General features: G+C 38.3%; 2 protein-coding genes across 3 annotated transcripts in view; one reads left to right on the plus strand and one right to left on the minus strand.

Moving 5' to 3' along the window:
• scamp2 (secretory carrier membrane protein 2) overlaps positions 1-12,358 on the minus strand; it is a 33,007-nt gene extending 20,649 nt beyond the window's left edge. For both annotated transcript variants that reach the window (XR_477755.2, XM_007573480.2), the window contains exons 1-8: positions 12,170-12,358; positions 7,311-7,385; positions 6,609-6,695; positions 4,756-4,867; positions 3,810-3,938; positions 2,919-3,078; positions 2,300-2,401; positions 209-329 (exon numbers count right to left, since the gene is read on the minus strand). Coding sequence is in view for 1 of the 2 variants with exons in the window: in XM_007573480.2 (XP_007573542.1) it covers positions 209-329; positions 2,300-2,401; positions 2,919-3,078; positions 3,810-3,938; positions 4,756-4,867; positions 6,609-6,695; positions 7,311-7,385; positions 12,170-12,226 (843 nt within the window). In the remaining variant the exon portion in view is untranslated. The remainder of the gene's footprint in view (positions 1-208; positions 330-2,299; positions 2,402-2,918; positions 3,079-3,809; positions 3,939-4,755; positions 4,868-6,608; positions 6,696-7,310; positions 7,386-12,169) is intronic.
• A 1,211-nt stretch (positions 12,359-13,569) lies between these two features.
• mpi (mannose phosphate isomerase) lies at positions 13,570-23,411 on the plus strand. Its single transcript, XM_007573483.2, has 8 exons — positions 13,570-13,629; positions 14,830-14,957; positions 16,505-16,705; positions 17,040-17,181; positions 17,279-17,458; positions 18,819-18,992; positions 19,583-19,791; positions 20,517-23,411. Exons 1-8 carry the CDS (start codon positions 13,614-13,616, stop codon positions 20,733-20,735), a joined length of 1,269 nt encoding a protein of 422 aa, XP_007573545.1. The 5' UTR covers positions 13,570-13,613; the 3' UTR covers positions 20,736-23,411.
• The last annotated feature ends 1,424 nt before the right edge of the window (positions 23,412-24,835 follow it).

The raw sequence follows: 24,835 nt of genomic DNA on the forward strand, positions 1-24,835 counted from the left end.
TTTTGACCCCCTCCAAAACATCCGATTTGAGCCAAATCCATTTGTGGTACTAAATTGGTTATGTGTCCAAAGCGTTTGCAGTCTGAACAGTCATGACACATTTCATCCGACGGTTACGTTGTACGTAATAGTCGGACAGTTGTAATGTTCAAAGAAAACATTGCTGAAATGGTAAAGCAGAGCTGTCTAAAATAAACCGAGGTCTTACCATCTTCAGCAGGACGACAGACATCACGGCCCCGATCGTGAAGAGGCAGGCCACGATGATCATGATGCCTCCCACCGCCTTTTTGCCGTTGCCGATCTCAGAGAAGGCAGAAATCCAACCGCTGGATCAACCACACAAACAAACAGCTGTTATGTCTTAAGCTTCGCTTTTAACACAGAAACGCAGAAACAAGCAGTACATATCCTAAACATGTGTTATCTTAGGTTGTATTTATATACATTTTTAAAAAGTTGCAAATACCCCACAAAAAAACTATACAAAAAAGCAAAAAGACCACCAATTTAATCAGATTTTAAGACATTAGAAGTAGAGAAACAAAAAAAGGTGAAATATTAAAATGTTGGGGGTTTAGAGTTAATTTCAAGTGAAAAACCTTGAAAATGTATCCAATTAGTCAACCTGGTGTGCACATTGCAGGCTGTAGTGACAGAAATACAATCTGTATGTGAAAATTAAACATTAGGACGTTTGACAGACATCAGTAAAAACAGACTAAGGATGAAGAAGTAGGGAAGCAATTTTGGTAAATTATAGGTTTGCTAAGTAATATTTCATTTTTGTTTTCATTTTGTATTGTTGGTAATTTGCCAAAATAAAGTGAAGCAAACTGAACTAATTTACAGTGAAAATAAAAATAAAATGTCAGAAAAAAACAAAAACTCCACATATAAGAAACAAAACTTTCATATCCAGTTCGAAGAGAAGGAAGAATCAAACACTACAATGTGCATTTCGGTCCAGAACGTAGAATCCAAACATGTCCCAAGTTTTTACGGCACAATACAAATCCAACAGAAACTCCCAAAAATAAAGAAAACACACAAAGAAGCAGCAGAAACTTACAGGCTGACCAGGAGACACAGAGACTGAAGAAAGAAAAGAGTCTGTCAGAAAACATGAAACAAGGTAAGGAAGAGGAGGGAGAAGACAACGAGGAGGGACAAATGGTTGAACTGGAGTTGGTCAGAAAACCATTAAAACATGTTTAATGCAGCAATTAAAATTATTTGATTGTATACCTTTGAGTTATATGAATCTGTGTGAACTATTATATTACTAAGAAAAAACACACAAAAAGTCAATTTAATGATTATTTTTAAAAGCTTTATAAACCTGGCAGATGTTGGAATAAACAAATGAGAATCTCAGCAGCTGCAGTGTTCGGTCAGAATATAATCTGTATTCCTTTTACATTATTTTGGTAATCGATTGTTGTATCAATTATTTTAACAATTAATCAATTAATCGGATTTTAAAAAATCTGCAGGTTTTTCATTTAAGCCTTTTTAAATACAAATTAAAAAATATATAGAGATGTAAATAAATAATTAAATTCCTTGTTTAGATGAAAAAATAAACATTTTATTGCCTGAAACAGCAATAACAGCATTCCTTTAGTGAACGATTAATCGTTTGTAGGAAAGGAAGCCCCTGCAGCTAAAACACTCTTAACATCGACATGTGAAACGCTCAGTCCTTTCTGCTTCACTTAATGTCAATAAAATGTAGGGCTAACAGGTTTTTAATGACTGACAACAAAATGTGCTCAATAGAAGATTTTATTTACTGAATTTGAATCTGGTGATGCTAAAATTACTGAGAGGAGTTCTGGATAAAGAGTGTTTACAGACAAAAAAGTTAGTTTTTTTTTTTATCTTAAATGCAAAATGTAGATATTTTTGGGACAGTTTTGGTTTCATTACTGCTCTGAGTTTGTTGTTGTTAATTCTTCATACTCCAGTTAACAATTAATCGATTGATAAATTAGTTGACAATTAATTCACTAACCAATTAATCACGACTAATCATTTTAGCACCAATTCATTTCAGTGACTCGTACAAAAAATTCACCTAATTTCAAAAAGATCCAACATACTCAGCTTTAAACTTTTATTTTGTCACTTCAAAATCTTTCAGGATTAGAATTAAACATTTCAGTTTTCATGAAAGTTGTGTTTGTAAAGCTAAATTAGTAATTAAATTTAGCCTGAACATAACTCCTGTGCAGCAGACATGAAAATGTTTCATCAGTTTCATCTGACCATAATTGTGGTTTTTGCGGTTTCTCACCTGTTTCCCCAGAAGGGGATGCCCACAGCCTGGATGATGACGACGGCCACATGGCAGAAAAACACAAAGAAGAAGAAGAAGAAGTTGAAGGAGCTGTCGCTCCTAAACGAGAAGAAATAAAAAAAAAAAAGTTATCTTAAATCTTAGTGCTTTGGGTTCAGAAGACAATTTAAGACACATTATTTTACTTATTACATGAGTCAAATACAAGAAGGTAGCCTATTAGGACCCCAAACATTTTACACCAAAAACTCAAATGTTTGCCTGAGAGAAAAATTCTGCAAGGGGAAAAACATAAACTACACATAAAAGATTAAACAGTCCTGCCACGACAAAAAAATGAAATCTGTGATTAAGGAACTTCATTTAAGATACATGAATATAATACTAAAAGGCTTTAAATTACATGAATTTAGGAGTTTTTTAAGGCTTAAAATACACGAATTTAATACTTTTTAAGGATGTGTCGACATCTGCGACAGACAGATGGTGGTTTGATACTCCAACATGTTGGAAGTCTGTGACCTCCTGGCGAGAGAGTCTGAGGAATCCTGCCGTTCTTCTGCGTTGTTGATATTACAGATAACCTCAGGGTTTCCCGTACCAGTGGTTAGCTTACCTGAAAGCCTTGTAGACTGGCCGGTACCAGCAGAGGAAGGAGCAGGGCGTGAAGAGAACGAGCCAGAGGATGGAGAGGCCGAAGTCGACTCCATGTTTTGTGTCATCGATGAAGTAGGCCAGACACGCCAGCAGGTTGAGGAACAGAGTCACAGAGTAAACTGGAGGAAACAGGCAGCAAGGTGAGCAAACAATGAACACGTAAAACATTCAGTGCATTTAGTTAACCATGAGCATCAACACACCAGGACACATTTCTACAATGAGAGATTCCACATACATAAGGGACTTTATGATGCTTCTTTATTTTTTTAAACCAGAACCTTTGTTTTCCGTTTCTAATGCGCCTGTAAATCTGACGCACAAGCAACATCCGCCAACAACAGCGATGGACGACAAAGTCGCTTCTTGACCCGCTGGACGTTCATTTATGCTTCAAAAACATGATCTGATTGCATGCTGGATAAGACTATTGTTGAGTGTAACTTGTGCTAAAAGGAGTTAGCTTATTAGCCTAGAATAGCATCTCAACGTGGCAGCAGCACAGACGTCCCCAATGCTAATGTCAGCGTCCACAGTGCACATTTCTAAAGAAGCATTTTTTTTTTTCAAATTAGTTCCATGAGTGAAAAACTGAAGCTGAATGAGTATAATAACACTTTGCACCAATCTAATGGTTGGACAACCTAAATAACAGATTAAAACACTAAATATCTTTGCTGTTGAGCTCACACATCTATTTATTCAATAATTTAGCATCAAAAAGGGGTTTGGAATTGAAAACGTTGCTTATTTTTGTTAATTTCTTTGATTAAAATGGGTTTAATTTATTACAGATTCCAAATTATTAACTAATCGAGCTGCACCATTAATGAAAACATAAAACACTTACACATCCACAGGTAGTACATCATTTTGCAGACTCTCTGGTACTCGGCAGGGATTTCCTCTGAGAAGTCCTGATAGAAACAAGGTTGGATGGGGAAGAACTTGGGAAGTGGAGGCCAGTTGTTCTCTTTACCTGTCGACACAGAATAACGTCAGTCTAACGGCAGACACAACTCAACACAAAGCTGCACTGAGTAGCCTTTGTACCAAATACTCTTTTTACTTTTACTGGAGCAAAAACATGTTGAATTTCTGCTGCTGTCACTAGAGGACAAAGTTAGGCTCCTCTACCCATCCCTGCTTTTTTAAAACCCCATTTAAATGCTTCACATGCCTGCAGGACATATTTTAAACACTAGAGGGTGCAAACCTTAAGATTGGCAAACCCAAAAAGCTTTGTACAGAAAACCAACATAATGTAGGTCAGCATTTAGTCAACAGACATGGAATAGTGGCGACTATGACAGAGTAATAGGGCTGAGAAAGGAAAAGAAAAAAGTAAAGGAGGACAACATTTCAGACAAAAGAAAAAAAATTGAAACTTTGAGATTTATTTCCAAAGATCTAACGTTTTCAACTTTTGAAGCTAACAACATTTCCAAAAGTCAAACATTTTTGACATTTGGAAACTAAAACTTGCAACACTTTTCCAGAAGTTTTTTTTTCTTTTTTTGCAGAAAATTTCTCCCGTTTCTTTTTACTTTTTAGATCTACAATGGCCCTAACACGCTGTCGTCTTAAACGGGTGGATTATTTATTCCGTTCCTTATGTCTAAGTGGGAACTTCAGGTGAGCACAGCGCCGCTCAGAGGGCAGTTTTTCATATCCTGAGCTCAGGTATGAAAGTTATCTCAAGCATCCTCTCTGCAGCAGAATGCAGACGCTGCATGTCTTCCTGTCTCGGTAAACTGTGCTGCTTGCTGCTGTGGGGAGGCTGTGTCTGTAAGGACCTGTGGGGGCCCGGTTCTGCAGCTCCTGCTCCCTGCGGTCAAGTTCGGCTGCTTTCCTCTCCAGCTCCTCCTGCTGCCTCAGCAGGTTGGCCTGAGCTGCGGCGGCGGAGGCCTGGAGGAAATGGAGACAGAAAGGAAGAAAGAAAAACACAGAGGGGCTTAAAATCTTGACTCTACAAACGCGACAAGAGGCAAAAAGGAAAAGTGGATTTTGGTGACAATTGAGGGTTTTTGCAGCTTGTGTGTGAAATTTCACATGCATCTGGTGCAAACAGGAGGCTTTACAAGCAACAATGTGAAACTGGTGATCGACTTGTCATTCAGACCTGTGTAATGATTCAGAACCGTCTTAGTCAGAAGGAAGAACTGAGAAATGAAACTAAAGGCAGCACATCTTGGTAGGCGACAGAGGTCGTGTTAACGGAATATATTCCGTTAACACGGTATTATAAGGGTTTTTTTAAACAATGGGCAAATTTGAAGCCCGTGTGTCATTTGACAGGTTATAATTCATTGACATGAGCAGACATTACAGACTATACAAACAGTAAAGAGCAACTAAAAATAATCAATAAAAAAAAATCCATTCTGAATATCATCTCATGGACTCTGAACTAAAGGCATCTTTCTGACAGCGTGTTGAAGAGTTATGGACCGTCTGGTTCAGAAGCACTTTCCAAACCTTTGGTTGAAATGGTTTTTAATTCCAGTCTCCATTACAGACCAAAGAAAACTACAGAGAATGCAACGTTGTGTTAATCAATTTATAGTCTAAACAGAGGAGCCGACAGTTTATCTTGAGGAAATAAATGACGGTGCAGAAGTTAATTAGACCGTAACAAGCGCAGTGCGCTGCACAATTGAGCCAACATATCAATATACCAAATCAGTATCTGTATCGGATCAATACTAGTGTGGCAAGATTGGTACTTTACTTTCAGATTCCCTTTTTATTTCATTTTATCTTTGTGCTGTAGCTTAAAAAATAAGATTGTTTTGATTTTTTTCTCAAATTATAATTTTACTTTTACTTTGTTCATTTAGTGAAGAACAGAAATCAGTTTTGTTGCCTTTTTCTTTAAATCATTTTCACCAACAACCTTCCACTGAATGTTTTTTAAAATGTTTGTTTTTGTTGTTTTAAAACCTAAAAACAGAAAGAAAATGTTGGTTCTTTAAAAACGACTATAATTCTCTGATAGTAGATATTTATTTAAAAAAAGAAAGACATTTAAAATGGCTCTCTGGTTTGCAATGGTTGCAAACTTTGACAAACTAAAGTGAAGGTTTGTAAAATTTTACAAATGTTTACTCATGTTTATAAACAAAAAAAGGGTTCGTAAATGTTTACAAACCTTTAATTTGGTTTACAAACATTAATAAAGTTTACAAACCTTTACTTTGTAAACCAAAGGAAATGTTTACAAAGAGTTACTGTGTTTACCAGAGTAATATTATCCTAGCACACAACCTTTACTTTGTTTGTAAAGGTTTATTAAAACCCTTACAAACCTTTACAATGGGTTTACAAACCTTTATAAACTAATTTTTGTTTACAAACCTCTACTTTGGTAAACTAAGGTTTACTTGGATTGTAACCTGCAACCCTGACAAGCTACATGTGAAGTTTGTGATTATAAAGTGAGACATTGTTCCCATCATCTCACCATTACTGTTTTACTACACCATGTTTTTTCTCTGTTCACTTTATTGTCTCCAGTGTTTGTTTTGTGATAAAGCTGAAGCAGCTGCACAAAACAATTAGAGTGTTAATGAACTGCAAACGACACGTGAACAGGAACAGGACAGAGGGAAGTCGGCCAGCTCCGACTAACGCGACAACGTGTCCTCACCTGTGGACTGGGTTCTGTGGACGGCTGCAACACGGCCGGCTGGTAGGGGGCGGTGGAGGCCGGGGTCGTCTGAGCGCCGGCAAAGTCCTGACAGAAAAAAATAATAAAAAATCAGATGATAAAATATAAACAGCTGATGCAAAGAGAAAAGATTAAAGCTAAGGGATGGGGAAAAAAGTTTGAAAGTGAAGGCAAATATAAGGAAGAACCAGAGAAGAGGAGGAAGAAAAAAGAAGCTCATTTTACTGAATGAGTCAAGCAAATTCAAAAATAATTGACAGAATGTTGAAAAATAATCTGAACAAAAAGGCAGAGAAATATTAAACGGATAAATGATTTTTACTCTTTCGGGTTCCAGAGGGCTGGAGAGTATTTTCAGGAATTATAGAATTTAAATCATACAAAATTTCATGTATACATTATTTTAGTGTACGCAATTTTAAGAAAAGCTTCATATTACATTCTATTTCCATTAATTCTACAGTCATAAAGACACATTTCCTTACAGTAAATTATGAACAGAAGATAGAAAATGATTTCAACTCCTCAGTGACTGTATTTGGTTACGAAACAATCAAAATGGAGGAGGAGCAATTACCGCATAGTAACCACATTTTTACTTAGTCATCTAGTCTTAACATTTAGGGGACATTTTTTAAAAACTTAACTAAAAAAAAAAAAAAAAAAAAAAAGATGTCTTACACTGGATGGGGGAAAGGGGTTATACTGGTCAACCGGTTCAATGCTGGAGTTTGTCACCTGAGTGACTGAAGGATCCTGAAAAACACATAAAGAGACGTCACTACATATCAATAACAGATACACAAAACTGATCACTGTGCTGTGCAATCACCAAATAGATCCGACAAGAGCAGGCTTGACTGGAACAATCATACTGAAAGTATGATGCCAAAAAGATGAAAAAACAACATATTTTTACATCTTATTTTGAGGGGAAAACACCAAATGGCAGACTGATTTCCATTTATGGCCAGGCCATAAAGTAAATCAGAGCCTCTTGCTATTGTAGCCTGAACCTGCGGAGGCTCAGATCAATCATTAGCTTTGGCAGAAGTATCGGTACTCATTAAATGGCTTTTGTTTCAGGGATGGCAAAATGCAAAACAAAGGTTGAAAGGCCCTTCGTCTGAGTTGGAGGAAATTTTAAGCAGTTAGTGGATCATTTAAGTTGTAATTTGGAGCCATTTATGGAACAAATACAAGAACTTTATATACACACACACATATATATATATATATATATATATATATACACATACATATAAACAAACTACAGGTTTTTGTTAATTATTTTTGCTTAATTTTTTAAGTTAATGTGAAATGTGTTTCTCATTTGTTTCTGCATTTAAAACTTTTTCCCCATAATTCAAGCTTGAGGCTAAAGTGACGTTTGAATCGTACTGCAAAATAAGCGATAAAATGTTTTCTTATTTAAAAAAAAAATGAACTGAATTGTTTTTACTAGCATTTTATTACTAGCTTAAGTTGCTATCACAGTACGGGACAATCTTTTTATGCGATTACTAGATTAATCGTCAAAATAAATCAATCAATTAAAACAATTGCTTACAACAGCCTTACTATGACGTGGTGGTTTATTCGATATTTTGCTTATGTCTATGTATCAAAAATCTACAAATTATGTCCTATTATAAAATAATAGTATTTGTCAGCTGTCCAAATAATTATTTGATTTTCTGTTTTAAATTACAAAAATTCAATCATTTGATGGAACTCTGGTATTTTTTTTATTCAAGATCCACATCCTGTGATAATCTCATGGATCCAAAATTATTCATGTGAATAATCTTTCAGCTGTGACCCCGTGACCTCTGGTATTCTGTAGGAGTTGGGGACTTTAAATGTTCTTGACACTCCCAGTTAGTCACACCCATAAAACTCACACTACGACATGTTGATGGAGCCATGTGTCTGACTCAGGGCTTCCCACAGCCTGGCAGGCCACCAGGCTTTACCTGCTCCCCCACCAGGCTAAGGTTTGTTTTTTTCATATAGGCTTATATAGACACCAGTAACAGTGACAGCAGAGGTATGTTAACAAATGTCTTTGGTGAAACAGTAACATAGTTTGGACAGTATGTGAACATAGAGAGACTGAGGTCAAGTGTCTTTTCTATTCACTGGATCTACGTAACAACCGTCTGTTTTTACCGCTCTACACGCTAAGCGAATAATGCGACACCTATACGGAAAAAGCATGAAAAATTTTTTAACACTTTAATTATTATTTTTTTTTATTAGTTGGTGTTTAGGTGTTGTTTTTAATGTCTTCCTATAACAATGCAACTAAATAGTCTTATTTTCAAATTTCCTGTCAACTTTAAATATTTTTCAATTCAAAAACAGGGTGTGCTGCTGGATGGCCGCCTATGGCCTGGCTTAGCAAGTTTTCTGCTTAGTGTTAAAAAAAAAACAACCCTTTTTAAAATCACATTTCACAAAGAAAACAACGTGTCAAAATAACTCCTTGAATCCAGTCATGTTACGACGGCAGCATCACACTTTATGACGTCCATAAAGTGGAGGGCGGCTGTGATGTCAGCGGTGACCTGTGTTTGTGGATGGGTGGAGAAGCGGCTGAATAAACAGCGGCCGGCGTAAGTCCTTGAATTACTGAAACGGTACATATATATACAAGCCATGTTATGCTTTTATATTGTCTTCCATTAACATTTCACCTGAGAAAATCCACATTTCTATCCCTTAAAGCCTAAAACTAGTCATGTGATTCCACCTTCGCTCGACTGCTGTAGGTTTACAGCATAAAGACGTAAATAACAGAGATATCCTAGTGGAGTGCTGACTTGGGAACAGCCACACCCTGATTATAAGCATTATCAAAACCATTCCTGCTTTCTGGTGCGGTGATGTTTGAATATCAGCCCATCTTGTTCAAGGAAAGGTTTTTGTATTTTAGCATCCAGTGAAGTTGCAGCCTTTGCAGTTTGTGGGGTTTTTTGTTGTTGTTGTTTTTACATGCCTCACATTAGTCCTCATTTAAAGAGGATTGGCTACGGTTTTCATCTGGTTCCTCATCGTTTCCGTCTGAGCGCTGTAATCACACAGCAAGAGCACATCCAGTTTCCTTTTGTTTTTCTTTCTACTTCAATACCATTTAACACAGTTTGTTCTGTTGATAACGGCTCTAAAATACAGCACTTACACAATATAAGAAATTGACTCTGATTTTGGTAATCATTTTATACTTTAACTTTTTTTTACTGGTAAAAGCTTGAAAACTTTTACCTTAATTTGTTAGCTCTCAGCTTGAATTCACCTTATTCTGAAATTGTTACACATTTTTTCATCTAATTCATGTTAGGATCATATTACATGATCCTAACATGGACACTTTGGACACTTTGGTCCAAAAACGAAAGGCTCACTCTAAAAAGAAAAAAAAAAAAAGAAGCCAAACAATGTTTTGTGTTTTACTTTTGCCACACTCCCATCTGCATAACGCTCCAAACACATGGAGAGAGAGACGAACTGCTCCTGTTCCTGATGGGAATGTTTACAGGTGTGTCGGCTGCAGCGAGCTGTGACCTCATGCTAGAGTCACATGGCCAGTGAGTGACGTGTCGGCTTGTCTTGTGTTTTATTCATTATTCACACATTTCTGAGGAGGAAAATTAATGTAGAAGATAACAGAAACTGAACTTAACCACCCCTACCCTGAATAAAAAAGAAAGAAAGAAAATGAAGCAGAGCCTCAAGGATGTTGCGATGCGTTTATGTGATTATTGCGGCCTAAAATGACGGATTTTATGGTAGCCTTTTCAACAAAGTTGTGCTTTTTTTTCTATTGCTTTATTTTTGCAGTGACAGGATATAAAAATAGTTGATATTCAAAGTTTAAAATACATTCTCGTATTGAAATGGCTTACAAATAAAATTATGTTCTGAGGAGTTGTCAAAGTGTAAAAGAAGAATTCAGTATTTGTCATATTAGCGTTTAGCGCAGTGGCATCCAAACTTTTTGGCATTAGGGCCAAAATTGTTACTTTTTTTCTGAACATATTGCTAACTAATATACTACACAGACAATATTTTAATAAAGCAAAATAGTCTGAAGTTTGCAGAAAAGGAATCTGTATGTGTCTCAAAGAGTTGCTGCGTTAAAAACCTTCGAAAACTTTTTTTGGGGTTTATTGTCTTCATTTTTTCTGTGATCATGGGCCGAGTGGCCAAACAAAATCATCAAGAGGCCTGAAAATGGCCCATGGACCACACTTTGAACTTCCCTGGTTTAGTGTCACTGTTTTTATCTTGCAGGCTTTGCTTTCGAGAGGCGTCGTGAAACAGGAAGTTAAATAAATATCGGGATTTGTCAAAATTCAGCTGAGTTGCAACAACTGGTCAGAAAAGAAGGAAATACAGAAAATACAACGGTGATTGGTGAGATTTGCAGAAAAGTTGCGATGACTGGTGAAAATTGTGCGTGTTAGCCCAAATAAATTCTTACTACAGAATGAGAAGAAGCTGGTTGTTAAAAATAGTCAGTGAAATCTGAAAAATGTGTGTGATTTTACATAACGGCACCATGTATCATGGAAACCCCTGGGTAGCCAAAAATGTCTGAGTCCAACGCATACAAACCAACCTTTTTTTTTACTGGTCTTACAATCCATACAGAATGTAGAATATGCATTAGAGCGTGGAATACATGCAACATAAATTGGGGAGTTCAAGATGTCAGGACCAAGCCTGGCTCCCTGGTTAATAATTTATGTTGCTAGCAGTCTAAACAATGCAATCATCAGTTCCATTTAAAATACTTCTTCAAATGGCATAAGCAATGAAAAAAAAACTTTACACTGTTATTAAAAAGTCACATTAATAACAAATGGTGTTATTGGACTAGTTTCCTGTGATAAGTACACTTCCATACACACAAACTCTTCCTTTGGTTGATGGGTTAATTGATCTACTTCTGATCAACGGTAATAATACAATTGAGTACATCTGGAGAGTTTATTCTCAACCTGAATAAACTATATACATGAATATACCAACATTTAATTATTATTTTTTGAGTAGTGAATTAACCTGCATCTTACAACCTGTTTGTTAGGAACTTGCTTCATGGAGCAAATGAGCATTAGAAGCTTGGCTGATAATTAACAAATTTTAAAATGTCCAAAAAAAAAATCTATAATTCGTGTTAAAGCTACAAATATTTATAGAATTTGACTTGAAAATAAAGAGTAATAGTGGCAATGAATTTTAAAATAGCTTGACACACATTCTTGGTTGGCTACAGTTTAACTTCCTGAAAGTCAACTCTGAGGGTAAACCGCCTTCTCCGGCGACGTACCGCGCTGATTGGCTAAGCAACTGCCAATCCTTCGGGGTTGGCCAATGGCTTTCCAGAAGCGGGGAAATACGTCCCTCCCCCCTCATCCACCCAGCTACAGCTGCGTTTCCTGGCGTGCTGGCAGCCTTGTAACGAAAGAGCTCCCTGCAGCCGCCCCCGACAGCACTTCATCTAGCAACAAGTAATTAAACAGCTCACTTACATTGAATGGGTTAATGTTGCTGGGTTCCGCGAAGGGGTTGGTATCAAACTCCGACATTTTGGAAGAATGGCGAGGCGTTTATCCTCTGGAATAAAGTCAACAACAAACTCTTCTCTGTCCGCTTCAGAATCTGCCCGTCCTACCCACTTCCTCGAATGAACTTGAAGGCGCAGGCGCACTGAGATTTCGGCATAATGACGTGTCCTGCGTCATGTGTCATAAGTGCGCCTCCTTAAAAATACTGATAAAGATAAATAAGTGTAGTTCTTTGTTCTAAATATTTGTTCAACTAATGTATTCTTAAGAAATAAAGAATATTTGTTTGTCTTTCGAGTGTGCACCAGTGACTACTGTTCCTGTAAAATGGAAGATTATTTACACCATTTTGATTTGACTGTCTTTTAGATTTCTTAATAAATATGTAAACCTAACAAAAATGACGCTGAACAGTCTTATTCTGATTAAAGGACAAATACTTGAAAAATACAAAGTAGAAATTTAAGCATAAACGATAAAGACTTAAAATTTTGGCCACCACGTGTCAGTAAAACTGTTTCGCAGTTCCTTGGCACTTTGCTAGGGGGAGTGTCACCTGAATCTGTAGTAGTAACATCAACCTTGTCTATTTGTTAGATAAAGTCATCGTTAAAAGGGAGTGATTATTATATTGGTTAAGCTGTCTAAACATACAGCTACAAAAAGATATCTTATTATTCGAGGAAGAGGAGCCACATTTTTTTTTATTACCATCCTTGACATACCGTATACTGTACACGCATAAATAGGATCTGAACAGATTCATGGAACAACTTGCTTTTATCAAAATATAACCAAAGTAAGTCTTGAAGAAAATTTTTAATCTTTGCGTAAACAATACGCAAAAGATTATTTGTTAGAAACATTGTATTGTGAATTGCATCTTATTGGTTATCACAATTTCTGCCTTCTTCATTTTCTCTGGTGGAAAGAGTTTTCATAGTAATGCTCAGTTGGGAGCACCTGCCATGACAGGATTTCAGTACAAATATGACTTATTTGTACAAATAGGACCTAACTTTTATACATTTATAACTGTTGTCTCTTTTCAAAAAAAGAGACAACATTGAATTCAGTGTTGAAAGTACCTAAAAGTAGTAGCCCAATAGCTCAGACGCTTTGAACAACTTGAATTTTTCCCAGTATTTTATTTTTCCCTGCTCTTAGGGAGCAGGGAATATTTTATTTAACAACATATAGTATGTAAGTGCATGTCAACATAATCGATTCTAATAAGAAAAAAAAATCCCTAAATTATATTAGATGCAGGGAGAATGTATGAGTTTTTATTTTAACAAATAAGAACCAAATAAAGTGTAATAACACCAAGAAAAAAATGAAAAAAAGGCCACGGAGGCGGTCATTGAGCGGTGACGTCAGCAACGTGCAGTCTGTCGACGTCGCAGCCATGGAGGAAGTAAGAGGTGAGGTGGATTGTCCTCATTCAAATCAAATCTGCTTCAAATCATCGCTTTTATAGATTTATGTTGAGGTCGCTGGTTCTATTTTAAACCACGTAATACTTAAGGCGGGTTGTGTTATTTAACGTGCATCCTTTTGTTAAGTCGGCGTTCTGTGTTTTATCGTAAGCAGGCAGACATACTCCTGTGTGAAACCGACTCTGGTAGCACTTAAACAAAAAACAATAGTAGATGTCACGGCTCCATATTGTGAAGCAGGTATTTTAGGGACATTTGGCTGATAGAAGCAACGCGGTGTAAATTTGAGACATGCTCGCGCTTGGCAAAGACCCCATTTATTACTGCTCGGTGTTTTATCGACTTACGTACCCCCGTTAATTCAGTTCCCTTGTTCAACTGAATGAGAACATCAGCTTATGGAATCCAGTCAGTATTTGCAATTAGAAACGCTGCCTTCTCTTTGCCAATTAATTGTCAAAAGTAATTTCGGTATTTGTTTCTTGTTTTGTTGGTACAATTTAGCCAACACATTACGTCAGAGAGGTTAAAAACTAAAGAAATTCGTCGAAAGACGCGCTGAAAATGATGAAACTTAGCTAATGAAAAATTAATGCACACTCGCATAAAGAATGGTAATGTAGAAATCAAATAATTTTAGGAACTTAAAGTATAAAGAAAGCTCAAAATGTTTGTTTAAATCTGTGATTAAAAGGAGTAGAAACGTTGTTAAACACCAGAAGCAATTTGGATTTGCATTAACGGAAGAAAACATCTTCAACACTACAAGTATTACTGAACATTACAAAGATTATATTGATACATATTTCCTTCCTTTTTTGTTTCATCAGTGTTATTACACAAAATAACCCACAGTTACACTGTGTGTAATTGTGCACAGTAGTGCACAGTTACTGTGTGCACTAAAATGGACAGAGTAACTGCATCTAATTATATTTTCATTGCTAGATTTAGCACTTAGATCATTAAAAAATTTACATTAAACTGGAGTATTGAGAGCTATGAAAGTGCACCCAGTATGCCAAATATGTTATTGCCATGCAGCGTTTGTATAAGCCAATAACATAATTGAAAAAGCTAACGAAAGGCTGTTCTTTAGTTGCTAGAAGTGTTTGACTTTTTAGTCTCAGATAGAACCAATAAATATTGGACTTTAGAGTAAAATAGATGATGTTCTCTCCTCAGTGTTTCCCCTGACCTGTGCAGTTCAAAACTATGCATGGGGAAAGATTGGGCTGGACAGTGAGGTGGCCAAACTGGTGGTTGGCGGAGACCCCGTGGCAGTCATAGAGCGGGACAAACCCTATGCAGAGGTAAGAAGGGCTTAATGGAAAAAGGAAATCTTTTTATGTAAACGGAATAAAAACAAACAAACAGATTTTAATTAACTGTCTTGCTGGCAAATAAACAGGTTTTCATTTCAATGTGAGGAATATCACTTGCAATTTGGCACTGACACTTAGAAAATGTGTTGTTCCCTGAGTGTGATGGTAGAACAGCTGCTTTTCCTGGTGCTATTCAGAGGTCTTTATTTAGCTCCTGCTGGTCTGCAGGCTGTGTTGACAAGGTCATTAGTTCATGTGGTGACATTTCCACCTCCTCCAGACCACACTGTTTCTGTCCGGGTTAGTTTTCATGTCTACAGAGTTAAAGTTTTATCGTGATATTTTGTGACGCTATTGTGATAACGATAAAAGTGACAATAAGAACTATTTATTGCTTCTTTTTTTAGGTAACTGTATGGGAGTGAGTGCATGATACAGCAGTCACAGCCCCACAAACACAAATACTGACCTTGAGAAACACATCATGTGTAATATGCTTGTTTAGGAGACCACTCACATAAAGAAGTGTGATATGTGTCACTAATATGCACACAGTAACTGCATTTAATTATATTTAAAAATGTATTGGTATTTTTTTATACTTTTAATGAAAAAACAGTGGAGAAAATAGAATAGTAAAACTAACAATTCTGATCATTTTGCATGACAACTACAAATCAAAATCTTATCATGATAATTGTCACGATCCGGCTCGTGAGCCGTAACAAAAGCCAGGGAGACACGGCCTTCAATAAAAGAATACGCTCTTTATTGAACAACCCAAACAAATAAACAGAGCCAAACAGCGACAAGCGGGTGGCCCCCCTGTGGTCGATGGCATCTCTGAAGCCAGTGATGAACGGAACAGTCCTGCAAAAGAAAACAAAGGTCAAACAAACAAAACCTAACAAGGACGGGGTGGCCAGACAGGTAAGGGAAGAGCCACCTCTGCAGAGCAGAGCTGGGTGAAGAAGCCGACTCCCTCCAACCAGCTTCAACTCCTCTCTCTTCACGCGCTGAAGCAGGCTGCTTCTATAGCGATGACGCGCTGGGCCTGGCGAATCCTGGTCCCGCCCACTCTGCTCCGCCTCAGGACAAAACACAATAACTGACGGATCCCTCCACGTAAAGTGGAGGGGGACGTCACAATAATAAATTTATCATGGTAAGTTACAAACGATAAGATAAATGCCCACCCCTTTGCTGAATTATAATTGACAGTCTGTCTATGTTCCTACCCAAATCATCTTGCTGGCTATCAATCATTTTACATCGCATCATTTAGCATTTTGAAATTCACTTTAATTTATAGGAGTTTTCTTTCTGTAATTTGCTGCTTACACTAAATAAAAATCACTTTTAAATCTGAAATGCATTCCCAAAGACTGTCCCACCCTCTCTGGGGTGTCCAGAACATTTCCAGTGGTGGCCATGGCCCCCATGTGCCCACCCCTTAGGGGCGTCACTGCAAATCGTATGAATCTCTGTTTTTTAGCATCCCCTTACAACATTATTGTCACTAATGTCCACTCCAGCTGTGGATGGGTGCCCACCCCAAAGGCGATGCTCAGATCAAGGACAACAGGATCGCCCAGACCACCTTGGGCCAGTGGATCACCCACTACCCCGCCTGCCTGGGCTCCAAGGTGAAAGACGCCTTCCAGGGTCAGCTGCCGTTCCTCTTCAAAGTCCTGTCGGTCAATACGGCTTTGTCCATACAGGCCCACCCCAACAAGGTGAGTGTGCAGGCAGGCACATGTCCAGTTTTCAGGCTGAACTCGGTTACATTTAGCATGGATCGCTTTATCTCAGTCCAAACTGCAGTTTGCTGGAATGGGCTTTTGTGTCAGTGCAACTTCTGTATGTAAACAGACCTGATAACATTCAGACCAGAAGGATTTCAGGAGTTCAGGAAACACACAGCATTCGAGGTGTGATCAGCATTTCATAAGGTGTTAGGAAAGGAAGTTTAAAACTAGGTTTTAAAGTCTCTGACAGAATGTAGTTAAATGTATGATTAAATTTCTTACTTTTCTATTATTTTTTTTTATCTATTTTTTGGTAACTTAGGAGCTAGCTGCCACGCTACATGCTCAGTTTCCAGAGCACTACCCAGACAACAACCACAAACCAGAAATGGCAATCGCTCTCACGCGCTTCCAGGGGCTTTGCGGCTTCAGACCAGTGGACGAGATCCTGGGCTTCCTTCAAGGTAAGTCCCTTAAAAACAACAACAACAACAACAAAACTGGATGTAAACGTTCCACTACAGGTGAGTCCATACCTCTTTGTGTGTGTTTATCTTTCAGCTGTCCCAGAGTTCCACGCTCTCGTCGGCCGGGATGCAGCAGAAGAGCTGCGGAGCAGTGTAGGAGATGAGGTTCGGACCGGACGGGCCCTGAAGAAGTGCTTCACAAAGATGATGAGCTGTGAGAAGAAGGTGTTTGTGGACGAGCTAAACGAGCTGGTTAAAAGAGTCACGCAGGAAGGTGAGAACGAACGAACCCTTCAAGCTCTTTTAAAATGTTCTAGGATGTAGGATGTCTGGTAGATTTGGTGGACCAAAGTTTCAACACTCGTTACATTTTCAGCTGGTGAGGTTCGCTTTCACACGGCACTGTGTAAAACGAACCAAACCAATTGTTCTTCTCCTCACCTGTGGTGGCGCTGCACCAAGAACTACTGGAGGAAACAACATGAAAACCTCTGAAGAGGACACTGAGCTCAACTTCCTTCTTCATAAGATGTAAACAAAAATTGAGTAGTGTCAAATTTTGTCGTTGGTAAAAAAAAAAGGTATTTTCCCTGCTAGCGTTAGCCTGGCGCTCTTGTTTTGGTTGTATTTACCCAGAATCCCATACACTGTAGTTCACTTCCTGCTTTTGGAGTGGTCTCCAGTCTGCTTTGCGTTTACATATGCATTCAGACTGTGCCAGAGTTCACTTTCGCCAAACTGAGACCTAGGTTTGTAAGCAGACCAGCATTTGCGTTTTTTGTCCATATCAGAGTTCAATTGTGCATTCACACCTTCCAAAATGAATTGGAGGATACACTACATACTGGAGGGATTAGCATCTAGCATGTCCGATTGTTTGCTCTTTACAGAGTAACTGTGTTTCCTTTGTCCATCATCCATCTATTTTCTTTACACTCTTATCCCATCGGGTCGGGAGAGGTGCTGGTTGCCTATCTCCAGAGAGACATTCGAGTACATTTCGGGTACACCCTCGACAGGTCGCCAGTCTGTCGGAGGCATTGTCCAGCAAACTGTGCAAATGGAAATAAATTTGCTTAATGGAAACGCGTTGGTTTAGAAAAAACTCAAGTTTTTAGATGAAAAGTATTTGAGCTGGGATGAGGTGTTTTTGGTTGTATAGATTGAAACACTTTTTTGGCATCACACGAGTCACATGATCAACAACAGGATGTTACTGCTGCCAGAAACGACAAAGGAGACTTCAGGAAGCAGGAGGACGATGGTGCATCATAATGTTTTATTGCATCAACAAACTTAACGTGTTTTAATTGTGATTCTTATATAATGGAAACACCACAATTGGGAAATTGTGTTTTTTCAACAGTAGCAAAATATCGACAGTTTTCCTCCCACTTCTAATGGAAACACAGCTAGTGTGAATGTTCAATAGGAAGCAGGCAAAGATGGATTTATCCAAGCAAAATCATTCCACACAGGTTGTTGATGGTTATAAAAAAGCAGACCAACCTGTTTGCACCACTAGGGGTCACCATGTAGTTCTTCAACGTACCCAAATCTCCAGCAAACAGGGTCACTAACTGCATTTAGAAAAAGCAACCCTTGACCTTCTGAACATGGCTGTTTGTCCATAGGTGCAGCAGGGAAGGACACATCAAGCAGCAACGGTGACCTGTTGCTCCGCCTCCATTCCCAATACCCTGGAGACATTGGCTGCTTCTCCATATACTTCCTGAACTATGTGGTCCTGGAGCCAGGCCAGGCCATGTTCCTGGGGGCCAATGAGCCTCACGCGTACATCTACGGAGGTCAGAGGGAGCTTTTCATTTCTATACATGTGCCGTTTAGCAGTGTGTTTTCTTACCTGTTTAACCTTTGCTCATTTCATCATCGGGATCTTATGCGGATTAGTAGCCCATAATGGTGAAGAGAAAGGAAAGCGATGGATGGATTTCCAAATGTTGTGCAAATGAAAATCTGAAAAGTGAGACTGTGTATTTGTATTTATCCTCTCAAAGGTTATACTTTGTAGACTTTGTTTCACAACTGAGCACTCTATGTGCTAGCCGACGATCCATCCTACCTTGCACAGACAGAACAACGGATCATGGAATTGAATAGAGCTGTTCCCCACATAAATAAACACATCAGTGAAATTCACAAAATTGTTGAGGAAAATTGGAGAAGAATTGTTGAGGAAAACGACAAAGAAGACGACAGGAAGTAGGAGGACGATGGCGCAGCAGAATGATTTATTGCTTCAACAAACTTAACATGTTTTAATTGTGATTCTTATATAATGGAAACACCCTCGGCTACCTAGGAGTCGATGTTGCAGTTGAAGGGAAGTTGGCTGTCTGCCAACCTAATCTGTTTTTCTGGTTCTTCATCCTTCTAGATTGCATCGAGTGCATGGCCTGCTCAGACAACACCGTCAGAGCCGGACTGACGCGTAAATACATCGACGTAAACACGCTGTGTGAGATGTTGAACTACAAGCCGGCGTCTGCCTCCTCCAAAATCTTCCCTTGTGTCCCGGACCCCGCAGACCCCTGTGTGACCCTGTATGACCCCCCAGTGCCAGACTTCACTGTCATGAAGATACAGGTAGGAAGTTTTTTGTTTTTTTTTCTTTTTAATCCTGTCGTGTTGTGACTGACATGAGGGTGGTGAGTGAGCATATTCTAAGGTGCTAATATGCTAATAACTAATAACTTGGTTGTTTTACAAACTTTCAGTTGAATAAAGTTTGACGTCCATATTGAGGTTTTTGTTAAGGATTCTTGAAGTAGTTAGACGTTTATATTCTACTTTTTCATGATTATTCTCTAATTTTGAAGTAGGTGACGATTGTTTACGCAGCATTTCATCTTCCTCTTACATTCTTGTTTTAATTTTTTTTAAGAAACAATACACCACATTTCCAACCTTCTGACATGTTTTGATGCTAAAACCATAAACCTCACTGAAATTTATTTGATTGCTATGGACTTCGATTACAATGTTCTGAAATAAATAGGTTTTTCTCTAAACAAGGAGTGAAATAATGAATTTTAGCAACTGGATTAACCAAAATGGTTTCCTAGTTTCACAATTTACACAAAGATATATTGTCTTCTCTGCTTTTTATCCAATGTCTGATTTTTTACTTATTTTTTAAAGAAACTTATTAGCACTTGGTGTGCATTGGCATGTGAATTGTGGAGTTTAATTTGCTAAATGTGAACTTAAAACAGTGAGGCTGACCTGACTGATGGAATTCCCCTCATTTGTATAGAAACACCCAAACACAGTAACTACCCTCTAATCGGGGCGTCTCTACCGGTCTGTAGGTGCCAGCCTCGGTGAAGGACTACACCGTTGCCTCTGTTGACAGCGCCAGCATCCTGCTGGTCATTGAAGGCGACGCCATGGCGACCTCTGCCGCTGCGTTCTCCGACGTCACCTTGACGCGGGGGAGCGTCCTGTTTGTCTCGGCCAACGAGAGCGTGTCTCTGCAGGTCACCTCGCAGTCAGGGATGACCCTGTTCCGAGCCTGCAGCCTCCTGTAGCTCCTACCAAGAGCCTACTGCCGCCACTGTCTCTTGGGAAGTTATTCGTTCTGAATTGGGCCTCCGATTTCTGGTGTTGACTACTTGGTAGGTGGTATTAAAAGCTTAAAGAGGGTTTTCTCTGGTCCAGTTTTTCTAACTGAGTCTGTTGCTCCTTTTTTAACCGTAAGCACCCAGCAGACTGTTCTGAGGATTCTGACGGTGTTTCTTACAAATCCAGGATCATCCTGCAGGGTAATAATCAGCTTTAACTCTAGTAGTGTCGACGCAGCTTACCAATAAAGAAACTGTGCACAACCCAAGTTCTGTATCGGTGCTGGACATTTAATTTGATGAAGCAGGCTCAAACAGAACACTTGTACCATTTTTAAAGATTTCTAATAATTTAGCCACTGGAAGGTTTTTAAACGTTTCCAAAACTTCATTTAGTTCCTGTTTTTAAAATCTTTTTTTTTTCTTGAAATTAAAGGCAATCAGGTTACATCTGCTACTTGACGTGCTCAGATAAATAAAAAAAAACCTCATTTTAAATATGTTTGAGCATCATTTCCTCCTACAAAGGTTTAGCAAAAATAGAATCCTGAAACAGCCAGAAAAGAACAGTTTTATCATCAGGTACTGCTGCATTACAAAATGTTTATACCACCTACTGGTCCTGTGAGGTACTGCAACCACTGAGCAGCTAGTTTTCTTCCCCTGGAATCACTGATGGGGAGTTTCCAGAAAGTCTTTCCTTTTTTTTTTTACCTGATCTATAAACGTTGTAATGACAGTCTATATGATGTAACAATGATAACAACAATGCGATTTCTGTGCATGCTGAATCCAGAGCCGTCGCTCATCTGACTGGCCGGTTTTCTGCCGTTATCCAGGCTAACCCGCCAGTGAAAGTGAAGCCGAGCCTGCTGGGCGTGATGCTTTTGACCACTAACGCTGCATGCATACGTTTTTTGGAAATGTCCTAATATTTGAACAGTGATTGACTATAAAAAGAATAGCTACAGGGTTGGACAAGACGTTGGCCCAAAGCTGTCTCCATCCTACGAGGCATGTGTGTTTTGAATTTTAGCGTCTTGTTTGGTTTGACTAAATATGCAGTGTCTGTGCTCGTACAACGAAACGCTGCATGCATGCGGGGGTTGCCAAGTTTGCCCGTCTTTAAGTAACTCGATACCAGACAAGGTTCCTTTGTGTTTTCCATCTCAAAACTCCACACTTTGGGTTTTCAAGTCATCCAAGTCTAAATAAGTCCAGTTTTCTATGAGTTTGGGACTTTTGTAAACCCAGAGTGTCCTACATTTTACCATCTAGAAGAGTCATTTCTCATTATCTTTGAGATGACAATATAGCTATTTTGTTTTAGAACAACTTCAAACCAATTTCATATTAAAGTATTCATCATCTGACTAGATTACAATGAGCTTCTTCTTTTTTGGTGTTTTGGTGCGTTTTGAAGAAAAAAGGTTGATGAAAACGGCAAAACTCAAGAAAACTTACTAAATTTAGCAAAAAGATTTTTTTTTTTTTTGTTCTTTTTTAATGCTCGCCTGATGTTTTCTTTTTTTTGGAACAAGAGTTTAAAAAGGGAGACGGACACACATTTGTCTAAATCTTTTTTTTTTTTTTTTACCAGCCACGCACAACGTCAATATCTGACAAAATTACGCTTGACGTGACCAGATAGATTTGTTTCATACCAGTAGGTGGAAACAGGCCTAATTCACATTTCATTTTTTGTCAAGATTTAAAAATTTTTGCATCAGAATTAGATAGAAACATGGCTGTAGTCTAAATTACTTTAAGAATACCCCTGACTTTATTTGAATTTCTCATCAATGAAATCTTGAGCAGTTACTCTTGTTCTAACAGTGAAATTAACTCACTACTTCAAGATTAAAATATAGTGTTCTTTTTGTTTTTTATTCGATAATCTCAGTATTTTGAGCTGATTAGGTGAGACTTTTCCCTTACGGTTATAATCCCAAGGTGTCTATGGCAGCAACACCGAAGGACTTGAAGTTGATAAATCACAATAATTACCCATTTATGTGCAGTGTAATCAATAAGATGAGATTATTCAAAGACAGCCTCAACTTCTATGTGTTTTCAGGTCAGTCTGAAAACTGTTTCACTTTGGAGCAAGTTGTTGAGTTCATGGGAATCGCGTCATGTGGGAAAAAATTTGGAAATTCAAATTACTAGAAGGGAAAACCCAAAACGAGTATTTCAACATGAATGCTGTCATCCTTCCTACCGCCCAATAAAAATCCCTTCTCTGAATAAATAAAGCTGCTTCTACATGCAGGTTTTTTGTCTCTACTTAGCTGCTCTCATGTCTCAGCTCTCTGTTACTGAAATAAGAGAAGGATGGGAATACCTCATGTCAGAGTTTCTCCTAACAACGTTTTACTGTCTTATGTTGTGTAATTCTAACGACATAACCGTTTCATCAACATTTCTTGTATATTTTTGAAGTTGCCTCTGTTACTGATCTTGTCTGAAGACGTCTCTCTGTTTTGAACACTGTAGATCGAGGGCTGTGCAATGTTTGTCGGAGCAGCTGTCTGGGGAAAAATGTCTCGGATTCTGGTTAGCGTTTAGAAGTTTTGTTGTATGGGAATGCAGAAAATATGAATGTGAAGTAGTTTAATAAAGTCTTGATATGCTACTGAAAACTCATTTGGGCTCTATATTTTATTTTTACCTCCACTAATAAAATGTCTTTCATATTTTTGTCACATTAAAACCACAAACATTGAGTATCGAGTATCTGAAGGGGAAGGAAAGCGGTTAATGGTTTTCAGAAAAATTTTACAAATGCAACTCAAAACAGTTGGATTTGCTGCAAACAGGACTTCTCACCAGCTTTCTTGAAACAATGACGTTCTTGCTACTTTTCTCGTATACCAAGACATAAACTCACCGGTTAGGAAACCATAATTAGTCAGAGAAACAACCAAACTGCCCGTATTAGGAGTCTGGAGGAGAGGCTAAGGCTAACAAGCCAAGACGAATGACTCTTATAGAGAGAACACACAAAAAAAATTGGTTATAGTTTTCTGGAAGCCATGTTGGAGTTTCACCTTCAAGTAGAACAAAGAGACTCAACATACAGGCAGCGGAAGGGTAGCCTGGTAAAACCAGCCCCTTGTTATATGCCATCAGGTTCGTACAGAGGGTTGAGAAACGACTGCTTGCTGGAAGCGCAGACTCTGTTGAAGTTTTAAATGTTACCTAATCCCAAACACTTGGCCGTGATGCATGTTCAAGAGCACAACTTTGTTCTGAGGTGTACTTATTTACACATGCACAAACAGCTGTTAAATACAGAAAATGACTAGAAATTATTTTAAGCCATTTTTGGGAAATTACACTGCGCCAGTTCGATGCCATGAAGCTTACCTGAAATTGTCTGAACCGTAAACAACCATCCTCCACTACAGACAGAAGTGCCGAATCAAACGAGATGGATGTTAATATTTATTCAATATTTGGAGATGTGACCAACACAGACTTAACTTCCTACCAAGTCTCCCATTTTGGCTGGGAAACTATCATATTTTACCCCCCTTTCCCGCCTTGCTCCCGCATTAGTATTTTCCCGTAAAGAAACCATATCAAGTCATCGTCATCACAATATTGTCTAACATCGTGCAGCCCTAATATGGATTGAACTCATCATCTTATAAGATTAAAAAGCTATACTGTTAAAAGGTTTGAATGCATCTGCTGTTCAAAAATCCACGCTACCGCTTGAAATTCTCTCCGGTACTTCAGGTTTATTTTATTCAAGTTTAAGAAAAACTTCTCGTCACAAACAAAACAGTAAAACATCAGGTAGATAAAGCTGCTTCTGCACACGTTGTTGACTGAACGTCAAAGTGTGACCTATTTAGCTGTCAGACTTAGAAAAAAAACAACAAACAGATGTGAGTTAATCTATTCAACAATTACACTATTCATTAAAACTTTCCCACTTTCAGGTAGCGTTTCAGGTCACCTATGTTTTGTCTAAGTTTTATATGTCTTTATGTTAACATGTATCAGCTTCTCCATTATGTTGTTTCTTTACTTTCCCCTTCCGTTTGAAATTCTCCAGC

The sequence above is a fragment of the Poecilia formosa genome, unplaced genomic scaffold (assembly GCF_000485575.1).
Source record: "Poecilia formosa unplaced genomic scaffold, Poecilia_formosa-5.1.2 Scaffold330, whole genome shotgun sequence".
NCBI classification, from domain to species: Eukaryota; Metazoa; Chordata; class Actinopteri; order Cyprinodontiformes; family Poeciliidae; genus Poecilia; species Poecilia formosa.